The sequence below is a fragment of the Hyperolius riggenbachi genome, chromosome 8 (assembly GCF_040937935.1).
Source record: "Hyperolius riggenbachi isolate aHypRig1 chromosome 8, aHypRig1.pri, whole genome shotgun sequence".
Classification (NCBI taxonomy): Eukaryota; Metazoa; Chordata; class Amphibia; order Anura; family Hyperoliidae; genus Hyperolius; species Hyperolius riggenbachi.
The window spans coordinates 90,611,406-90,634,681 of record NC_090653.1 but is presented as its reverse complement, the minus strand read 5'-3'; the positions used below and the strand labels follow the sequence as shown (position 1 = coordinate 90,634,681).

The following is a 23,276-nucleotide window of genomic DNA, read 5'->3' as shown; positions in this document are numbered from 1 at the left end:
AATTTCACCACCTCCATGTAGTACCTACACAATCTGTTCTTAGTATTCAAAATTAGGTGGCTCTCCTACTATCTAGAGGTGGTAAAACTAGCCAAACATTAGCCAATAAAAAACAATTAGACTATCCAGAGGTTTCCTACTGAAGTATCGAATTTTAAGATTATTATTGTTTTTTTCACTTTAGTGGCGCTTTGATTTGCTTATTGGGAAAACTGTTTAATGAACATATACGACATGTACTGTCTTCAGCTATATCACCACCTAATGGTGATTTCTGGTCTTGTGGCGAAGTATGAGATCGCATAAAGGACAACTATCCTGAAAAATTGTAAAGTTTAAAATACATGTAAACACATGCAAACAAGAAGTATGTTTCTTCCAGAGTAAAATGAGCCGTACATTACTTTTTTCCTATGTTGCTGTCACTTACAGTACAGTATAAATCTGACGGAACTGACATGTTCTTAGCTAGTCCATCTCTTCTTGGGGGGGATTCTCAGTATTTAATGTATTCTTTATAGAAGCTTTCCATGGAAATGATGTATACAAAAATGCAGCCCCCCGCCACACAAACACCTGTTTGTACACTATTCTGCCGTTCACAAAGTGCTTTTGAGAATTATTTATTTATTCAAGTATTTATATAGCGCCAACATATTACGCAGAGCTGTACAGAGTTTATTGTCTTGTCACTAACTGTCCCTCAGAGGGGCTCGCAATCTAGTCCCTACCATAGTCATATGTCTATGTAGTGTATGTATCATAGTCTAGGGCCAATTTAGGGGAAGCCAGTTAACTTATTTGTATGCTTTTGGGATGTGAGAGGAAACCGGAGGGCCTGGAGAAAACCCACACAGACACAGGGAGAACATACAAACTCCTTGCAGATGGTGACCTGGCTGTGATTCAAACCAGGGACTCAGCGTTACAAGGCAAGAGCGCTAACCATTATGCCACCGCATAGCATAGCATAGCATAGCATAGCATAGCATAGCATAGCATAGCATAGCATAGCATAGCATAGCATAGCATAGCATAGCATAGCATAGCATAAAGAAATTCCTGAGAAACCCCCATGAGGCGATGGGCTATTCCATAACCCATCAGATCTGTCAGATTTCTGCTACCTACTGTAAGCAACAACAACAGAGCTTAAAAAGTAATTTATAGCACATTTTACTCTGGAAGATATGTACTTTTTATTTATGTGTTTTCGTGTATTTTAAATTTTACAATTTCTCACAGTGGTCCTTTAATCTGGATTTCAGTTCTTCAAACAGCAGCAAAACAATTCCTTCTGTTCTTTTAAACGTGGGTGTGAAAATGGGTTGTCCCTCCACACTTTTATACGGGAGCCCCCATGATAGGAATTTCCAGTTTTCTTGGCAATCTCCCATCAAAAGTTAATCATACGGACGGTATAGAGAACATTGCGTTAATATCCAATAATGTCCATTGTCCTCTCCTTGCCACCACTGATCACAGGAGGAACAGACACCCAGGAAGGACGGGTTTGCACAGCAGAATGTTTGTGACTTCAGTTGTCAGTCACAGACCTGTTACAGTAGGAGGTTCTGTCCTGATTGTTCATAATGAGTTTGAGCTTTCCTTGAATGGTGCAAATAACAGCTCTTTTGAAGCTAGCTGACAAGAAGAAATAAATCACAGGGTCCAGGCAGCTGTTGAGTGTGGACAAACACAGGACCAATTCATTAGTGATATGCAGGGTCTGCTTCCAGTCCATGCTGTGGATGGAATCGATCTGTGCCAGGATGTAGGGAATACGCACCAAGTGATAAGGAACGAAGCACACAATGAATATAATTAAGACCACAAAAGACTTTTTCATGGCTCGATTGCTGTTCCTTTTAGTCTGAGGCTGGCTTCTCCCCAAAGAGGCCTGGTGGAGTTTAAGGGAGATTTTTGCATAAAAAAAGACAAAAAGGAACAGGAGGACAAAGAAGGCAATAACTGCTGTTGAGTTAATTGCAGCGGACACAGACCCTCTCTTCTTGAAGTGGAAGCACTTCTGACCGCAAGGCTCATTGGTTTTGTCTTTGTTTTCAATCAGGAATGGTATAATGCAGACCACATTGATGGCCCAGACGACCTGAGTGGCCCTGGTGCTCCATGACACGCTGTGGATTTTGAACTGTTGCAAAGGCCGGATGATTTTCAAGTAGCGGTCCATACTGATAAGGCTTAGGAACATGATGCTGGCGTACATGTTCAGGTAGAAGAAAGCTCCTATAATTTGGCAGAGGAGCGCAGGTCCCTCGTTGTTTTGATAGGCAATACGAAACGGCAGACAGAGAGAAAGTAGGAGGTCAGCTACGGCAAGGTTCCTCATGTAGATCACCATGGATGTACATTTTTGACAGTTTGTCCAGAAGACAAAGAGAGCCAAGATGTTGCTCACAAGGCTGAGCCCACAGACGAGGGAATAGGCTACGGGTAGCAGTGAGGATAATACTCCATCTTGGATATGGCAGGCGTTAAAAGTAAAAGCGGTGGGTATGTCTATAGTCAAGGGAGTGGTTTCTTCAGGCTGCAGGGTTGTTATGGCCAGATGAGTTGATAAAGCCATTATTTACCTGTAAAAAAAAAAAAATTACAATTAGAAAAGGTCACATCAAAAAATAAAATAAAATGGTACATTTATAAATAATGGTAAAAACTCTATATGCAAGGCCTGATAGGAGGGTTGCTGCAGAGTGCAGGACCATGCGTGAACAAGCTTCCGAGACCCCGCGTGTACAAGTGTCTGAGACAAAACGGCCACCACACAGTCCGTCAGTGCCCCCCCCCCCCCCCCACCCCCGCCGCACTCACTCCTATATGCTCATCCTGATCTGATCATTCACAGGGCAGAATCACCTTGCAGTCTAAACTTCATTGTGTAACCCACTTATTGGATTACAAATAAATAACTGCAGTCATTGGATGGTGCACGTTTTCCTTTTCTCAACAAGATCATACTTAGTCAGACCACTTACACACTGTAAACTCATTGTCATGTGAGTTAGTATTCCTAAAGTGTACCTGAGTCGAGAAGCGTCTCAGGTACCATACTTACCTGGGGCTTCCTTAAGCTCTCTTAAGACCGAGGAGTAGTAGTAGTAGTAGCAGCAGCAGTAGTAGTAGTCAGAACGCTCCCAGGGACAGGAGCGCGCCTGGCTGCGCATACACCACGAAACACGACTCGGCCAGGCTTTCAGGCAGCATTGTGGGTGACAGGAGCCACCCGGGGGAGACAGCAAGGGAAAAGTGGCCTTAATGGGGCTTAAGGAAGCCTCAGGTCAGTATGGAACATGAGATGCTTCTCATCTCAGGTTGCTGGGTAAGTCTGCATTCTGTCCGGTGAGTCTGTATTCTTCCTGGCTACTATTGTAGAGTATACAGTATATTCTGTCAGGCCATTGTCAGATAAGTCTGCATTCTACAGGGGGGGGGGGGGGCTATATTCTGTCAGACCATTGTCCGATAAGTCTGCATTTTGCAGGTGGGGGGGAGGGTTGGCTATATTCTGTCAGGCCATTGTCGGATAAGTCTGTATTCTGCAGGCGGGGGGGGGGGGGGGGGCTATATTCTGTCAGGCCATTGTCAGGTAAGTCTGCATTCTGCAGGGGGGGGGGGGGCTAATTCTGTCAGGCCATTGTCAGATAAGTCTGCATTCTGCGGGGGGCTATATTCTGTCAGGCCATTGTCAGATAAGGGGGGGGGGGCTATATTCTGTCAGGTCATTGTCAGATAAGTCTGCATTCTGCGGGGGAAGGACTATATTCTGTCAGGCCATTGTCAGATAAGTCTGCATTCTGCGGGGGAAGGGCTATATTCTGTCAGGCCATTGTCAGATAAGTCTGCATTCTGCGGGGGGATGGGGGGTGGGCTATATTCTGTCAGGCCATTGTCAGATAAGTCTGCATTTTGCGGGGGAAGGGGGGGGGGCTATATTCTGTCAGGTTATTGTCAGATAAGTCTGCATTCTGCGGGAAGGGGGGGGGGGGCTATATTCTGTCAGGCCATTGTCAGATAAGTCTGCATTCTGCGGGGGAAGGGCTATATTCTGTCAGGCCATTATCAGATAAGTCTGCATTCTGCGGGGGAAGGGCTATATTCTGTCAGGCCATTGTCAGATAAGTCTGCATTCTGCAGGTGTGTGTGTGTGTGTGTGTGGGGGGGGGGGGGGGAAGGGGCTATATTCTGTCAGGCCATTGTCAGATAAGTCTGCATTCTGCGGGGGGATGGGGGGTGGGCTATATTCTGTCAGGCCATTGTCAGATAAATCTGCATTCTACAGGGGGGGAGGGGGGCTATATTCTGTCAGGCCATTGTCAGATAAGTCTACATTATGCGGGGGAAGGGGGGGGGCTATATTCTGTCAGGCCATTGTCAGATAAGTCTGCAATCTGCGGGGGAAGGGGGGGGGGACTATATTCTGTCAGGCCATTGTCAGATAAGACTGCATTCTGCAGCGGGGGGGGGGGGGGTATATTCTGTCAGGCCATTGTCAGATAAGTCTGCATTCTACAGGGGGGGTGGGGGGGCTATATTCTGTCAGGCCATTTTCAGATAAGTCTGCATTCTGCGGAGGGGGTGGGGGGGGGGGGTGCTATATTCTGTCAGGCCATTGTCAGATAAGTCTGCATTCTGCAGGGAGGGGGGGGGGTGGGGCTGTATTCTGTCAGGCCATTTTCAGATAAGTCTGCATTCTGCAGGGGGGGGGGGCTATATTCTGTCAGGCCATTGACGGGAGAGTCTGCATTCTGCAAGGAGGGAGGGGATGCTATATTCTGTGAGGCCCAGTGCACACCAAAAACCTCTAGCAGAGGTTTATGAAGCAGATTTTTTTGAGCGATTCCTAGGCATGTTTAGAGAGATTTTCTAAACATTCTTAATAGTTGAAGTTACTAAACCTCCTGGATCTGCGCTGTAGTGCACGCTGTAGCGTCCTCTTTCGTGGATATAAATCTTACTGAAGTTGTACGCTATGATATAACGCTGCACCTCAATACACAACCAGTCTAAGTTACTCCAAATAAATATAAATGGTCTTAGGTATATATGCAAAATATATCAAAAGTTTATTAGAATAGATTAGCAATAGTTAAAACCTGGGATATGGGATAGGGGGAAGGGGGAATTAAACCATAAAAACAGAAAAACACACTGCGGGGCTAAATAATTCACTTTGCTGGCCAGCTTATATTATGCAGTAAACCATAAATATGCACATTCGCCACACAACACAACCTAGATTTGGATCTATATCTATACAGTGGTACCACTTTTACAGTCCTTTTAACTGCGCAATATCAGCATGGATGTAGACAGTAAACAGTCTTTAGCAGGGGTAAGCCTTAAGCAAGTACATGCTGTTTTGTCTATGTAAGCAGCAGAAGTCAGTTTGTTAATACTGGTAGGCAGCCATTAGTATATGCTTGAGCTTTAGAACAAGAAGACAAACAAGCAGGCAGTCCTTCAATTCTAGGAAAACAGGCATAAGCAATGGTATAGATCCTGTGTGGTAAGCAATCAGCTAGGCACATTGATTCTCACCGCTGTTTGTCACTGTTGTGGTCTCCGATCAACTTCTTTGGTTGTGGTAGATTTGTCGCTTAAAGAGACACTGAAGCGAGACTAAATCTCGCTTCAGGTCTTATATATAGCAGGGGGCACGTGTGCCTCTGCTAAAACGCCGCCATCCCGCGGCTTAACGGGGGTCCCTTCACCCCCCAACCCACCCCCCGCAAAAGTTGGTCGTAAAATGGTCGCTGGTAATCTTCTTCCTGGAGGCAGGGCTAATGGCTGCAGCCCTGCCTCCCAGCGCGTCTATCAGACGCGCATCGCCGCCTCTCCCCCGCCCCTCTCAGTGAAGGAAGACTGAGAGGGGCGGGGGAGAGGCGGACATACGCGTCTGACAGACGCGCATGGGGCAGGGCTGCGGCGGTTAGCCCTGCCCCAACCAGGAAGCGCTCCCCCGCTGCACGGAGGGGGTTTGGGGGGACAGGGACCCCCGTTAAGCCGCGCTATAGCGGCGTTTTATGAGGTCTGAAGCGAGATCTATTCTCGCTTCAGACTCTCTTTAAGGGGCGGTATACACTGAGCGGCGGTGTGCGGACCCTTGAGCGGCTGGCGTCCCAGCTTGCTTACTCGCTGGGTCTCCGCATTCACCTTTCTCCTCGCTTGGCGTCTTCCGTATCTCCGGAGTATTCAGCAGCGGTGCGTTGGTGTGCTAGTCTGGCCAGACGTGACGTAGCCCCGCCCACCGACGCGTTTCACGCCTCTTGGGGCGTTTCCTCAGGGTGTGTCATCACTCCTCTCTACACTTCTATTTAGCTTGGCACTTTCTCCTCCCATCTCCTTTCTGATAGGACCGGCCTTCAGGTCCATCCAGAGCGTTAGGAAGGTAATTTCCAGAATTACCACTGGGTGGCATTGGAGCAATGGAGCTTTGCTTACAAACGCATCAGCGAGCGTTTATTTTCTTTCTGTATACAAGCATTTTTTCTTTTTATTTTCTTTTTTTCTCCTCTCTATTATATGAGCATTATGGAGAATATCTCTAATAAACTTGGGATCTTACAATGAGAGCCTTCTTATTCTCTTCTTTCGTCTGCTCATACAAAGCAATCATACCGCACCTCCACACATTCCTTAAAGGGAAATACAGTGGTTTATTTGATTTTTATTTATATGCTTCCAGGCGCAAATACACCTTTAGATCCAGTTCCCTGTTGAGGCCACGTGGATACAGCGTGTCAAGCTTATATATCCACATGGCCTCCTTACAGTAAAGCAAATCATCATAATCTCCTCTCCTATCAGACACTTCCAGCTTGTATAGTCCCTTGACTAGTGTACCTTCTAGGCTACTTCCGTGGGCCTCAGCATAATGTGTTGCTAGATAGCTTTTTTCCTCATCGCCCTCCTCTATGTGGCACAAATGCTCCAGGACTCTTTCTTTTAACATTATTTTAGTTTTTCCCACATATTTGAGCTTTCATGGGCATTCTGTCATATAGATTACTCTTTTCGTTTGGCAATTTATGTGGGATCTCGTCTCATATGTTCTGGTTTCGGAACTGTTGGTAAATGTCTTATTATTTTGCCTGTCTATAAATGGACATAGTTTACACCTGCCGCATTTATAAGTCCCATTGGGAATCATTTTGTTAAGCCATGTGGTACTGTCTCTTACATATTCGCTGTGAACCAATTTGTCTTTGAGATTTTGGGCACGTCGTGCCGTTAATAGGGGTCTGGGGCTTATAATTTGTGCTGTTTCTGGGGATGAGGTAAGGATTCTCCAGTTCTTAGTTAGCATTTCTCGTAAATCTTCCCAATGGGATCCATATCTAGACACCATCCTAATGAGTTGTTCTCCTTCCTAATTATCATTCTCCTTTGATGGAGGCTGAATGAGGGAATTTCTACTTAGATTCCAGGCCTTTTTAAGGGCCCTTTTAAGTATGCGATGTGAATAGCCTCTTTCGCGGAATCTTTGATACATCTCGCGGGCTTCACTTTTAAATAGTTCGTCTGTTGAGCAGTTGCGACGAAGGCGTACAAATTGCCCATAAGGTATGCCTCTAATCAGAGGTGAAGGATGGTGGCTAGAGGCATGCAGCAGGCTATTGCCTGCAGTTGGCTTTCTATAGGTAGAAGTCACTAGCCTGTTGTCCTGTATTGTCACTTTTAGATCTAGAAATGTCAGGGACTGATCACTGACCGTGTAAGTTAATTTTATATTCCTGTCATTTTCATTGAGTCTTTCTAGAAAACTATTTAACTCTTCCTTCGTTCCGGTCCAGACCAGGAGCACGTCATCTATATAACGAAGCCAAAGGTCGGCGTGTGCTCGAAAGCCCTCGTCCCTATAGACCTCCTGATGTTCCCAAAGGCCTAGGTGGAGGCAGGCATATGCCGGAGCACACACCGCCCCCATGGACATGCCCCTGATCTGCCTATAAAATCCAAAGTCAAAAGAGAAGCAGTTATAATTAAGTATTAATTCCATGGCTTCAGTCACAAATTGATTTAGCTCATTGGCTTCTGGATGAAATGCCTCAAGAAAAAAGGTAACTGCCCTGAGTCCCTCCTCGTGGGGAATTGACGTGTATAATGATTCAACGTCAATACCAACAAGGAGAGCCCCGGGGGGGGCAGGCAAATTTGGCCAATTCGCCCAACATGCTCTTGGTGTCCAACACAAAAGAGGATAATTTTGTCACCAATGGCTTCAATCGGTCGTCTATATATTTGCCCAGTCTTTCTGTTGGTCCTCCTATGCCGGCCACTATCGGCCGTCCTGTCGGTTTTGTAGGATTTTTATGGATTTTAGGGATAATATAGAACGTGGGATGTTATAGGATCCCACCTTCATATATTCCCACTCTGTTTCGGTAATCACCTGATTGTGCCATGCATCGTCCACAAGGTCATTGACTCTTCGGGCAATGCAGGCAAAGGGATTTCCATCCAGCTTCTGATAAGTCGTTATATCATTTAGTTGTCTCTTTGCTTCCGCAACATAGTCCTCCTCATTGAGGAGGACTATGTTGCCTCCCTTGTCTCCTGGCTTGATTATTAGACCCTTTGCCTGTTGTAATTCCATAAGGGCCTGTCTCTCATTTTTTGTCAAGTTAGACTTTGTTGTTTTTTTTAGTCCAGTCATATTTGTCGAGGTCTTGCTTTATAGTTTCCAAGAATACTGAGATGTATTTATTGCTAGACATGGGGGGCATTTTTATCGATTTTTTGCGCACCCTTGTGGGGTGAAGTGAGTCAGAGGAGGGCTCAGAGGAAAAACTATAGGGTTCATCCAGATTATCTTCTACACAACTTTTGTCATTCCCAATACTGCTTTCCTGTCTTTCGTAAAGCTCAGCTAGATCTGTCAATATAGCCTGATCATCAACATCCAATTGGGAGTTAAGATCATCTCCACCATCTAGTTCTCCCACTGTGTTTTCCCCTTCCTGATGCCACAGCCTAAAAGCCACTTTACGCAAAAACATAGTTATAACCTTAAAAACCTCAAAAGGATCTCCGCCTATTTGAGGGGAAAATGACAGCCCCCTATTCAAAATTGATAGGTGACTGTCATTCATCTGGAAGCTTGAAAGATTCACAACCATATTTAGATTATCTTTTACTTGGCCCTTTGGCTGTTCCTGCTCCGTGTTTTCATACCACCTTCTTCTTCTCTGCTCTGTCTCTCTTGGTATACTTCCTCCTCGTCTTCGTATCTTATCTCCTCTCTCCCTCCCCTCCCCCTCCTGTATCTGCCTCCCCGTCCTCTGCGGGCAGTTCCCCATCCCCTTCCCCTTGGTCGCCTTTCTGGATGGTCTTCTCCTAAAAAAGTGACTCCCCTTCTAGTGCTAGTTCCTGACGCTACAGAGGTGTCGGTTTCACCTCCTGATCCTTCTCCTGAGGATCTTCGATCTCGGCGTCTTTGATTTCGATTCCTCTTCCTGGAAAGTCTTATGGAGGGATCCAATGCTTCGTCAATATCCCAATTAGCTAAATCTTTCGCAAATTTTGCCTGTTTGTCTTTTTTAATTTCACTTTGAATTTTTTGAATTTGGTTTTTTAATTGTTCATTAAAGGAAGCAAAGTGTTCGTTACTCTGAAATAAATTTAGTACCGTAACACTTTCCCGAACTTCCACAGTATTCTCCTTTAATTGCTGTTTTTCTTCTTCAGCAAAAAGTTCTAGGATTTCTAAACCTCTTTTTAGTGCACTAGCTTTCCATTTTTCTTTAAATCTTTCTGTATGTAGATTCTCTGCTGGGATAATTCATTCTAGGATACCCTCCGGTATGACCTTAGCTTTAGAATAGGAATCGAGTAGTGATGAATTCCACTTTCTTTTTAGCTGTTTGACTAGCAAATTTTTATGAATTTGGAAGTGGCCTTTAAGCTCTTGGTATCCTGATCTGCATGTTAGATTATTTTCATTAAATGAGGCTCTAATTTCTTCATCTAGATCTTAATTTATACAATAAGCCATATCCCCTTAGTGATGGGAATAGGGGTGGGGAATGGGGGGTGGGGTGGGTAATAGAGGTGTTGGAGAAAGGGAGTAGTGCCTGCTAAGGGGAATGAATATCTCAGCAAGATATTAAAAAAATAAAAGATTGGCTATAAATGCGGCAGGTGTAAACTATGCCCATTTATAGACAGACAAAATAATAAGACATTTATCAACAGTTCCGAAACCAGAACATATTAGACGAGAACCCACATAAATTGCCAAACGAAAAGAGTAATCTATATGATAGAATGCCTATGCAAGCTCAAATATGTGGGAAAAACTAAAAGAATGTTAAAGAGGAACTGTAACGACAAAACGGCCCCTGGGGGGTACTCACCTCGGGTGGGGGAAGCCTCAGGATCCTAATGAGGCTTCCCACGCCGTCCTGCGTCCCTCGGGGGTCTCGCTGTAGCCCTCCGTGCAGCGGTGACGCAATATTTACCTTCCTGGCTCCTGCGCAGGCGCTCTGATGCCTCTCGGCGCCGAAGTAGGCGGAAATACCCGATCGCCGTCGGGTCTGCTCTACTGCGCAGGCGCAAGTTTCCGGCGCCTGCACAGTAGAGCGGACCCGACGGAGATCGGGTATTTCCGTCTATTTCCGTGACGAAAGTCGCCACAGCGCCCCCGCTGGAGCCAGCAAAGGTAAATATTGAACTGACAGTCGGCACAGTCGCCGGCTGTTCGGAGGGCTGCGGCGAGACCCCCGTGGGACAGAGGACGGCGTGGGAAGCCTCATTAGGATCCAGAGGCTTCCCCCACCCGAGGTGAGTACCCCCCAGGTTTTTGTTGTTACAGAGTCTCTTTAAAGGAAAGAGTCCTGGAGCATTTGCGCCACATAGAGGAGGGCGATGAGGAAAAAAGCTATCTAGTAACACATTATGCTGAGGCCCACAGAAGTAGCCTAGAAGGTACACTAGTCAAGGGACTATACAAGCTGGAAGTGTCCGCTAGGAGAGGAGATTATGATGATTTGCTTTACTGTAAGGAGGCCATGTGGATATATAAGCTTGACACGCTGTATCCACGTGGCCTCAACAGGGAACTGGATCTAAAGGGGTATTTGCGCCTGGAAGCATATAAATAAAAATCAAATAAACCACTGTATTTCCCTTTAAGGAATGTGTGGAGGTGCGGTATGATTGCTTTGTATGAGCAGACGAAAGAAGAGAATAAGAAGGCTCTCATTGTAAGATCCCAAGTTTATTAGAGATATTCTCCATAATGCTCATATAATAGAGAGGAGAAAAAAAGAAAATAAAAAAGAAGAAAAAATGCTTGTATACAGAAAGAAAATAAACTCTCGCTGATACGTTTGTAAGCAAAGCTCCATTGCTCCAATGCCACCCAGTGGTAATTCTGGAAATTACCTTCCTAACGCTCTGGATGGACCTGAAGGCCGGTCCTATCAGAAAGGAGATGGGAGGAGAAAGTGCCAAGCTAAATAGAAGTGTAGAGAGGAGTGATGACACACCCTGAGGAAACGCCCCAAGAGGCGTGAAACGCGTCGGTGGGCGGGGCTACGTCACGTCTGGCCAGACTAGCACACCAACGCACCGCTGCTGAATACACTGAAGATACGGAAGACGCCAAGTGAGGAGGAAGGTGTATGCGGAGACCCAGCGTGTAAGCAAGCTGGGACGCCAGCCGCTCAAGGGTCCGCACACCGCCGCTCAGTGTATACCGCCCCTTAAGCGACAAATCTACCACAACCAAAGAAGTTGATCGGAGACCACAACAGTGACAAACAGCGGTGAGAATCAATGTGCCTAGCTGATTGCTTACCACACAGGATCTATACCATTGCTTATGCCTGTTTTCCTAGAATTGAAGGACTGCCTGCTTGTTTGTCTTCTTGTTCTAAAGCTCAAGCATATACTAATGGCTGCCTACCAGTATTAACAAACTGACTTCTGCTGCTTACATAGACAAAACAGCATGTACTTGCTTAAGGCTTACCCCTGCTAAAGACTGTTTACTGTCTACATCCATGCTGATATTGCGCAGTTAAAAGGACTGTAAAAGTGGTACCACTGTATAGATATAGATCCAAATCTAGGTTGTGTTGTGTGGCGAATGTGCATATTTATGGTTTACTGCATAATATAAGCTGGCCAGCAAAGTGAATTATTTAGCCCCGCAGTGTGTTTTTCTGTTTTTATGGTTTAATTCCCCCTCCCCCTATCCCATATCCCAGGTTTTAACTATTGCTAATCTATTCTAATAAACTTTTGATATATTTTGCATATATACCTAAGACCATTCATATTTATTTGGAGGTTTTCTAAACATGCCTAGTGTTTTTTGGAGCGTTTTTGTGTAGCAGATTTCATGTATTGTTACAGTAAAGCTGTTACTGAACAGCTACTGTAACAAAAACACCTGGAAAACCGCTCTGATCTAGCGTTTTCCAGAGCGGTTTGAGCTTTTCCTATACTTTACATTGAGGCAGAAACGCTTCTGCAAACCGCAAAAATGCTGCAGGAGCCACATTTGCAGTTTGCTAAAAACCTCAAACCGCTGGTGTGCACCATCCCATTGAGATACATTAGCGAAGTGTTTTCACAGGTGGCAGCGGTTTTGAAAACGCTTCCAAAAACGCTTGGTGTGCACCAGTCCTTAGGCTATTGTCGGGTGAGTCTGCATTCTGTCAGGTGAGTCAGTATTCTGTCTGGATCCTATTGCAGAGTGATGAAGGCCCATACAGCCAGTGATTTTACCAAACCTTTTTTTTGCAATGAGCGATTTTTTTCACCATATCGCACAACATCGTTTAATGAAAATGAATCAATGATTCACGCCACCCCCAGTGATCATTTTTGAATGACCGCTGTGTCTGATTAAATCGCAGAGGATCGTTCCGATCCTCATTGACTTTTGTGGGTTTTGCTGCGATCGTGTAAGCGATCGTTCGTTTCAGATGCCACCAACGACAGTTGCTGATTCGGCCAGATGGATTGGGTAACAATCGTTCATCAGTGGGGATTCTAGATGCATCTGTCTGTGATCTGGCTGTGGGTACTTAGCTTTAAGTCTACTCTCTGTCGGGTAAGTCTGCACGCTGCCAGGCCATTGTCAGGTAGATCTGTACTCTGTCAGGCCATTGCCAGGTAGGTCAGCACTCTGTCAGGCCATTGTTATAGGTAGGTCTGCACTCTGCCAGGCCATTGTCCGGTAGGTCTGCACGCTGCCAGGCCATTGTCAGGTAGGTCTGCACTCTGCCAGGCCATTGTCAGGTAGGTCTGCACTCTGTCAGACCACTGTTAGGTAAGTCCACATTCAATTCAAGTCAGCTGATTACATCAACACGTAGGCCTGGTGCACACTGAAACCCGCTAGCAGATCCGCAAAATGCTAGCAGATTTTGAAACATTTTTTCTTATTTTTCTGTAGCGTTTCACATAGCATTTTGCGGTTTTGTGAAGCGTTTTTGGTGTAGTAGATTTCATATATTGTTACAGTAAAGTTCTTACTGAACAGCTTCTGTAACAAAAACGCCTGCAAAACCGCTCTGAACTGCCGTTTTTCAGAGCGGTTTGCGTTTTTCCTATACTTTACATTGGAGGCAGAAACGCCTCCGCAATCCAAAAAATGCCTCACCCCGGGAGTATGCGTTTCAGCAAAATGCCTCCCGCTCTGGTGTGAACCACCCCATTGAGATACATTGACCAAGTGTATCCGCAGCCGCAAGCGGCTGAAAAAACGCCAAGATACCAGCTCGGTGTGCCCCAGCCCGTATACCTCAAAGCAATATATTCAGTGTTGTGAAAACATATTGCAGACATACATGACTTAAATTGAAAGTCATTTCTCAGAAATACAGAAGCAGAGACTGAGTGAGCAAAACCACAGTTTCTAGAGTCACAACCAAAAGCAAAGAATAGGAATTAATGAGTTTTAAAGCAAACAGTTTTTGATTTTATAATATTAATATTATTAATAATATTATTTATCAATATAAGATGTAAATGTGATAAGCAAAAACAAGGACTGCTTTTCCTGTGTGATGGCACAGCTGTTTACATTTAGCCATGGTACATTACCCTCCTGCTTGGATTGTAAAAAACAAAACACTGATTTATTGATCTTATTGAACTGCCTGGAGTATCACTATATACTGTACTTCCTCACCACAAGGCTCTGACCCCTTAAAGTCAATGTTACCTGATCTAAAAAAACAAAAGTCAGATACTCACCTAAGGAGAGGGAAGGCTCTAAGTCCTAAGCAGTTCGGTCAAATACTGCCACTTCCGCCGCCGAAGGGAGGTTTTGGAAGTCTTCGGGAGCACTCGGGCTCCCGAAGATAGGCCGCTCCATACTGTGCATGCTCCTCTGTGATGCACTAGCGCAGTATGGAGCCCGAGTGCTCCCGAAGACTTCCGAAGTCCCCCGCGGCGGGGGATTGGAACGGGGGAGCCAGCGCAGCACGGAGGGCACCGGGAGAGGAGAGGGAAGGCTCATTAGGACCAAAGCCTTCCCTCTCCTTAGGTGAGTATCTGACTTTTGTTTTTTTTAGATGGGGCAACAATGGTTTTAAAGGACAATTTGTGAGAGAGGGATAGGGAGGCTGCCATATTTATTTCCTTTTAAACAATATTACTATTTCACAAAATGGGAACCATGCAGTGAATGGCCAAATCAATAACCTAATATCCTAATAATTACAAAAATGTAATATAATCCATATATCTAAAAAATGTTTCCTGCATGCACCATGCCAACAAAATCAATATAGCAACACACAAGAAAGAGGGTTGGCTCTTGGGTGCATGCAAAAAAAACCTCCACTATTTATTCAGAAATTCTTATCAAAAGGACATAACAAGACAAAAATACATGATTATAGACATGATTATAGAAATATACTAAACACATATTAAAATGAGTCACCATCCACTCATAGTAACCTGGAGGAGGCTGCAGTCCTCCAAATTAGCATAGTTCCTGGTATTAATGTGCAAATGAAGTGATCTTAAAGAATAGAGCGCCATGCAAAGCAGCTCCAAATACACCTTTCAGCGAGGGATAAGCAGCAGCAGTAGCATAGAAAAGCAGGATGCAGAGTCCACTCTCCACACACTTTACAAACTCAATTGCAGTTTGAGTATATTCCTGATGCTGGTGTGCATATGAAGTGGCAGCAAAAAGCGTGCATAGCAGATAACCCAATATATATACTCCACAATCTCATTTGATATGAGGGAACCACATGCAACTCCCAGATTGTATATGAGCCTCAAAAGACCCAACTGCAGTCCATCAGAGAATAATGAGCTGATTCATTTTAATGAATAGCCTTTGCAAGTTTCCACATTAGACCTTTTCATAGTTCATGTATTGAAACCCTTGTGTTGTCACCAGCAAAGATGAAAGCAGCAAAGATCACCATAGTTACCAGTCCTTTTGATGTGTAAGATGCTCCAGGTGACAGAATGAGTGGTGAATGGATGATTCAAAGCGCCAGGTAACATGTTTCGCTGACACCAAATATCAGCCTCTTCAGGTAAAGGCGCATGTAATAAGTTGCCTTGCGATAAACGCCAGTGCTGCCATAAGAAGTAAGTATGCTCTGCCTCCCTACCTCCCTCGCCCGAGCAGCCAATCGGCAAAGCCGTCCGCTGTGCCTGACACACAGTCTGCCGTCCGCAGATGCGAGGGGCCGGAAGGAGTATGTCAAGCGTGCCACGGTGTAGCGCACAAGAGATCCGCTCCCCCCTAGCAACCTCCTGCTTGCGTGTCATAGAAGTATACGCCTTTTAAGCAATACCAGTTGCTTGACTATCCTGCTGATCCTCTGCCCCTAATACTTTTAGCCATAGACCCTGAACAAGCATGCAGCAGATCAGGTGTTTCTGACATTATTAGCGGCATGCTTGTTTCTGGTGCTATTCAGACACTACATCAATCAAATAAGTCAGCCTGGGCAGCCAAACAACTGGTATTGGTTAAAAAGAAATAAACATGGCATCCTCCATATTCTTCTCTTTACAGTTGTCCTTTGAAGGACTTACGAGGCGAGAGTGACAAAAAAAAGTTAAATACCTGGCTGCAAGTTTTATCCACACAGGACGCCATTTGCACCCTCTGTTTCATTCCGCCGTGGTGTCATTCTTATTTTCAGTCTGCGGTCGGGACCCGAACCGACCTCAGATGGATGTGAAGCGCGCAAGACTGCCGGGAGCCGTGACGGGGCTGGAGGAGGATTCAGAGCTGCGCAGCCGCGCTCACGACTATGAGAACTTCGCAGGCACAGCAGGACCTGGCGGCCATATTTATTAGAGCAAGCGCAGACGATCCGAGGGATCGAGTCGGGTCCCGACCTCAGACTGAAAATAAGAATGACGCCACGGCGGAATGAAACAGAGGGCACGGATAGTGTCCTCTGTGGATAAAACTTGCAGCCAGGTATTTAACCTTTTTTGCCACTTTCGCTTCGTAAGTCCCTTAAGGACCAGAGGGTTTTTTTCAATTGGCCGGTCTGTGATCTCTGTGATTGGCTCAGAGTGATCAGCTGGTAAGAAGGCAATGAAAGTGGCTCCTTACTGATAGGAGGACTCTCAGCTGTCATAAGCTAAGCATGTGATGTGACGGATATGGTGAAACATACAGTACATAAAGTTTGCTGTACTGCAACTGTAAACAGGCACATTGTTTAGTAATTCTGATGGATTCTGACACACCAATATGACCAGGCCGTTACCGTATACTGTAATCCACAGTGACCAGATTTTTCTTGGCTCAACCTGGTACGGAGGTGGGGCGCTAGTGCGTTTGCCAAAAAATAGGCGTGTCCATGACCTCGGTGGAAAAATGGGCATGTCGATGACATAGTGTGGGCGGAGCGAACTGTAATATATCTCTGAGGCAGTGGGCCAGAGTTTCTTCCCAAAACACAGATAGGCAAAGTGACCCTAAAGGTAACTAGGCAATGTTCCCAAACACATATGAACAGGGCCGGATTTCTGGGAAGGCCACAAAGGCCACGGCCTAGGGTGTTAAATTAGATAAGATCAGAAGGGCGGCAGGACTTGGAAAGAGAAGAGGTCATATGTCAATCATCTCTTCTGGTCCCGCAGCGCAGCCAGCCAACCAGCGCCCTGCACTGCACTAATAGCTGAATTCTAGGGTTCTCCAATCCCTGCTTCTCTCTCTCTCTCTCAATTCCTGATGTGTTATGACCATCTGCATCTGCTGTCACCTGATGATCCATTCCTCTGTATCATGGACATACAAGTCGATGTGAGAAAAATCAGGGATTTACATTACAAAGCAGATAGAACTAAGTTCTGCTGAGTTTTAATGCAGGCATTCACAGACATCAGTGAGCTCTGCTAGTTTCTTCACCTTCTCTTTTTTACAGCTGTGACACTGACCCCTGCAGCTGTTAAATAGACGCTTATCTAACCCTAATTTATCACTGTTTCTCTTTAGTTTTTTTCTTTCTAGCCAGTGGTGATCTATTGTCTGCTTCAGTTAACTCTTTCCTGACTAATTTTCTGTCCTTCAGCTCCTACCATCTATGAGCACTGCAAGAATAAAAATGCTGCTTGCTTCCCTTTCATTGCTAAACTGTCACTTTAAAAGACACCTGTGCTGTTACTACCTCTATGCTAGTGTGTATGGTTTGGCAGTAGAGCATTGTTCCATCTTATCCATCAGCGAAAGCAGAGAGTTTTGAATCAGGATGATGCCATGTATTGGTTTAAAAGAAAAATAGTAAGCTTTCTGCTAATAAGCCTTCTTCAGACTTTGTTCCTGTATACTGTCAATATGTTAGAGCACACCACCATATGTACATTCAACACTTAAAAGAGATACATAGATTTTTCAGCAAATATAAATAAATGTCATTCAGATGCTTTAAAGTGGAGCTGAACTCTTGCACAGGACAGAGGGAAAACATAGAGAAATGCATCCTGTATGTATTTAGAGAGTCTAATTTCCCCTCATATGTGTCTAATCACAAGTTGTAATTTGATCTGTACCCTGTGTCACTGCCACAACATCTAAGCTCATTTGAAGCTGATGATGTTAACAATATGTCTGCTTCCATGAAAGCAGGAAGTAGACACACGGCAGATTTATTGCAGGATTTGTATCGGCTGTAACAAAGAAATGTTTTTCTTTAAAGGTTATGTTGTTGCATATCTTTTAGAGCAGAGAGGAAGTTCTGAGTTCAGGTCCACTCTAATTACAACAGAACATCCAAAGTGGGTATTGACTGGATGTTTGCTACTTACCTGTTCTCTGTTTTGGATGGGCTTCTCTCCATTGCACTGCCCTGCCACTTGTTTGTGGCTCCGACTGCAGCCAGTCGCACAGAGGACAAAGAAGCAGCGCATGCTCTGGCCACTCACGCTCCCTGTAACTTCTCACTCCTGCCCAGATGTGCACAGCAACCGGTCATACATCAGCGTCCTTTCTCAAGTATGCATGCCCAGAACACTACCGGCTGCTGTGCACATTCGGGCAGGAGCGCAAAATTACAGGAATGAATTGTTGAATGGGGGCAGAGCAGCACAACTGAAATGAACCCATTCAAACCAGTGATCGCTAGTCAGAGTGTTGGACAGGATATTTTTTTTGGGGGGGGGGGGGGGGTTGGTGACAACAGGCCTACGGCACTGGAAAGCAAAAATCCGGCCCTGCATATGAAAGCAGTGTTCCCACAATGATGTGGTGCAATGGGAGATTTGCATCATGGAAGTCAGTCCGTGACATGACTATGTACTCTGTAAAGCAGAGTTCCCCAATCCTGTCCTCAGGGCCCACCAATAGTACGTTTTGCAGGAAACCACAAACATGCACAGGTGGGGTAATTAGTGTCTCAGCAGAACTGATTAACTACCTGTGTGGATTTCCACAAAACATGCACTATGGGTGGGTCATAAGGACAGGGTTGGGGAACACTGCTAAAGTGCGGCAGCAGATGCAAGTGCTAGATAAATACATAATGATATGGCGGGACATTAGATGACTATGGCCAGGATTAGATTCTGAGCTGTGCCAAGGGCATGACTATATTCTTTGTAAAGCTCTGCCTTAGATGCCAGTGCTATATAAATACATCATAATATCGTAGGACATTAGACTATGACTATGGTGGGATTAGTTTGTGCGCGGAATCTGTAGAAGCTGCTGGTGCTGCAATATTAGCATACCATTAAATAATTATGAGCCCCAATATGCCAAATGCTGCAACGATAGCCCCAAAGTAGCAAATGCAGTCTCATCAAATAATAACTGCAGCAACCGTTACCTCTGACAAATGAAATGCAATAACCGTTACTTCCGACAACTACCATTACCTTCAACAAATGAAATACAGCAGAAAACGATTACTCAGACTTCGCAAACGGTAAATGAGGCAAACATTACCTCATGCGGCCACAAAGTCCCACGGCTGGGAAACCCAGCAGCCAAAAGTGGGACCTAACCTGGGACACATTGCAGCTTGGGACAGGGGACCCTGAACCTGGGACATGTCCCAGGTAAAACGGGATGTCTGGTCAGGGTATGTAATAATCCCATCATGTTTGTTATGGAGTTAGTGTGAAAGCTGCCTCAGTGGGACGTTGTGTTGTGTTTCTTGTATAACAGAAACGCAACGGAACGAAAAAGTCATACCGCATGTTACGGACGTGTTACATTGCATAGAGTAAAGCATACTGTCAATGAAAAGTATGGACCTGGTAATGCATGGGTTTTGAGATAACGCACTGCATGCAGTGTGTTATGACGCCACAACCCGTTATACCGCAACGCACCCGCCACATTGTGAATGTCGCATAGGTGGTGCATTGCAGTGGAGTAAGCCGTAGCTGTTACACCACACTGCAACCTACCAGTGTGAACCCTACCAAAGGGTACTTTTCCATGGATAGCTGAACTGCACACTTTTTGAACAAGGCAACCTCTCAGCTGCAATTTCATGCACTAAATAGCAGTGTTTGTAACATTACATGTCATCATTTTTAACCACTTTGGGACCAGCACCCTCCGCCCCCTTAAGGACCAGAGGGTGCTGGTCCAGTAAACTGCCGCTTCCCGGCGAATCGCCGCTAAAAAATCCGCCGCTCCCGCTGATCATGTAGTTCTGTCCCCGCCGCAGGCGGCTCTCTCTGCCGTCGCTATGACGGCAGAGCGCTGTGCGCCGGTCAGGAGCCTCTTTCATTGGCTCCCGACCCTGTCACTCCATGTAAGCCAATGGGAACGGCTTACATGAATGGCAAATGGAGGAAATCCCACCACAACAATGATTTCCTGGGATACAAGACCAAGTTACAGACGTACCATACTGCCCTCGCTGATAGTAAACAGATATACTTCACTCACTTGATCGCTACCCAAGCCTCCAACCCACGTCGTCTTTTTGCCACCTTCAATGCCCTACTTAACCCCACACCTCCCCCCCCAACCTCCACCCTCTCAGCCACTGACCTATCAAACTACTTTATCAACAAAATTACAACCATCCGGAGGGATATTTCTCTCCTCCACTCTATCGCCCCCGCCTCCCCACCACATCCGACTCCTGCCTCTTTCTCCTCCCTTACCTCCTTCAATCCTGTCACGGTGGAGAAAGTCAACCAGCTGCTGGCAACTTCACCTGCCACTTCCTGCTCCCTAGATCCGGTCCCATCTGATTCTCTGCGCCCACATTTTTCTGATCTGGCTCCTGTCCTCACCCATCTGTTCAACCTCTCCTTCTCCACCGGCATCTTCCCCTCCATATTCAAACAGGCTACTGTGCTTCCCCTGCTAAAGAAATCTTCACTTGACCCTGCTCTGCCATCCAACTACCGCCCAATCTCTCTCCTCCCTTTTGCCTCAAAAATTCTTGAACGCCTGGCCCACCAACGCCTGACCAACTTCCTTAACTCCAACTCCCTTCTCGATCCCCTGCAGTCTGGTTTTCGCACAGCCCATTCTACAGAAACAGCCCTCACCAAAGTGGTAAACGACCTTGCCAAAGCCGAAGGTAAATACTCCATCCTGCTCCTCCTGGACCTCTCCTCGGCATTTGACACTGTTGACCACTCCCTCCTCCTCCACTCCCTGAAGCTAATGGGCATTCAGGACCTAGCCTTAGCCTGGATCTCCTCCTACCTCTTCAACCGCTCCTTCACAACATTTTTCAATGGCTCCTCATCCACTCCTACACCCCTCTCAGTTGGTGTTCCTCAAGGTTCCGTCCTAGGACCACTCCTGTTCTCACTCTATACTGCCTCAATTGGCAAAATCATCTCCTCCATGGGTTTCAATTATGACCTGTATGCCGACGACACCCAGATATACCTCCACACCCCAGATCTCTCCTCCTCTACCATGGACAAAGTCTCTGCCTGCCTCACATCCATTTCCTCCTGGTTGTCACTTGACAGACAGCCTATTGGGCCAATCAGAGTTCAGGGATCAATTATTTTAATAATAATATTAAAGTCCTTTAATGTGACTGGACCCGCTAGTGATGATGCCGGGAGAATCTGAGCCACATTATGTTGATAGCTGCAATTCAGCATGTACCCCATTATGCATGTTATGATGCCAATAGAGCTTGTAGCGTGCAATGACAGTAATTAAGGCTCGCTTACTTTTAAGCGCTCGTAACAGCTGATAACTCTCGCTGTTACGCAGCACTACCAATAGTGAATCATGCCCAAAGTGACTCAGATGTGACTCTATAGGGGGGCTGCCTTTCCAATGCCAAACTCTAGCATACCCCTGGCCGGTGAACGGTAACAGCTGACAGGCAGTGATTCACCACCTTCAGCCTCCAGTGGAAAAGGGGCATCATACTGAAATCGGCAGGGCACAATACCGGAGACAGTACGCTGGAGGTGAGAAGGATATGGAGGCAGCCATATTTATTTACTTTTAAAGAATGCAAATTGCCTGGCTTCCTGCTGATCCTTCTGCATCAGTGATAACTGATCACAACACTCTGCCTCTAAAGCCTGGTACACACTTTCAATTATGATTGGCCAATCACTGACCAATTTTACCACCTTCATGTATTATGAGGGCCAACAGATTCTTAATACTATGATGAACAGATTATGTAGGTAAGCTCCTATACCACATGGAGGTGGTAACATTGGCCAAAGGTAAGCTAATCAAAATTGAAGGCGTGTACCAGGCTTTATACTTTAGTCTGGTACACACACACTTTCAATTATGACTGGCCAATCACTGACCAATGTTACCACGTCCATGAGGGTCAACAAATATTGAATGAGCAGATTGGGGGCTTGATTCACAAAACGGTGCTAACTTAGTTAGCACGCCTAAAAGCCCCTTAGCACGCCTAAAAGCCCCTTAGCATGCCTAAAGCTCTTTAGGACGTGCAAAGTTTTGCGCGCTAAGTTAGCACGCGCAAAGTTTAGCGCTGTGCAGTGCGCGTTAAACTTTGCACCGGGTGCGATCAAACCGTCCCACCATGTGCGCGTAAAACATTGACATTTTAGGCGCACACCCGGCGAGACGTTTTGTTCGCACCGGGTGTGACGTTTAGCGCTAAACTTTGCGCGCGATCAATAAAAGCTTTGGGCGTGCTAACTGCTTAGCACCCTAGTTAGCACGCCCAAAGCTTTTAGGTGTGCTGAGTTAGCACCCTTTTGAGCGCTCGTTACGGCTCCTCATGAATCAAGCCCTGTGTGGGTAAACCTTCATACTACACGGAGAAGGTAAAATTGGCCAGTGATTGACCAATCATAAGTCAAAGTGTGTACCGGGCTTGTTAGTGATAGACCCTGATGAACAAGCATGCAGATCAGATGTTTTACTGAAGGGTGTATTTGCTGAATGCTTGTTTCAGGTGTGTGATTGATATACTACTGATGCATGAAAGATCAGCAGGGCTGCCAGGCAACTGGTACTGTTTATATAAATATGGCAGCCTTCATATCCATCTCCATCCATCTCACTGGATCTCTTCCCCCCCCCCCCCCCCCCCCCCTCCCCATCATCTTTTCTTATGTGCCAGCCAATGTATTTGCATGTGTTTTCACTGACGGATGTGGCACTAGGTGGCTAACTACCAAAAAGGTACAATGTCAACTGTTAGTTTGTTCTACATTAAAAAGCTCCTTCGGATTAACATATTTGCCCATCTGCAGACAGAAGAGCCGGTATGGGAAGTCGCTTTACAAGAGTTTCACAGCTAGAACAGCTGCATTATTTACAAGAGCATGAAAGGCAGGAATGACAGAGAGTGTGGTCCTTCCATTAACAGCCAGCG

At 45.7% G+C, this 23,276-nt stretch overlaps 1 protein-coding gene across 2 annotated transcripts in view; it reads right to left on the bottom strand.

The window, feature by feature from the left end:
• Nucleotides 1–1,220: 1,220 nt before the first annotated feature.
• Nucleotides 1,221–23,276, bottom strand: part of LOC137528257 (probable G-protein coupled receptor 34) — a 25,198-nt gene continuing 3,142 nt past the window's right edge. The window contains exons 1-2 of one of the 2 annotated variants that reach the window (XM_068249541.1): nt 15,356–15,432; nt 1,221–2,594 (exon numbers count right to left, since the gene is read on the bottom strand). In XM_068249541.1, coding sequence (XP_068105642.1) covers nt 1,538–2,587 — 1,050 coding nt within the window. In that variant the 5' untranslated portion in view covers nt 2,588–2,594; nt 15,356–15,432 and the 3' untranslated portion in view covers nt 1,221–1,537. Of the gene's footprint in view, nt 2,595–15,355; nt 15,433–23,276 lie in introns of those variants that run through there. The other variant, XM_068249540.1, reaches the window with a different exon arrangement.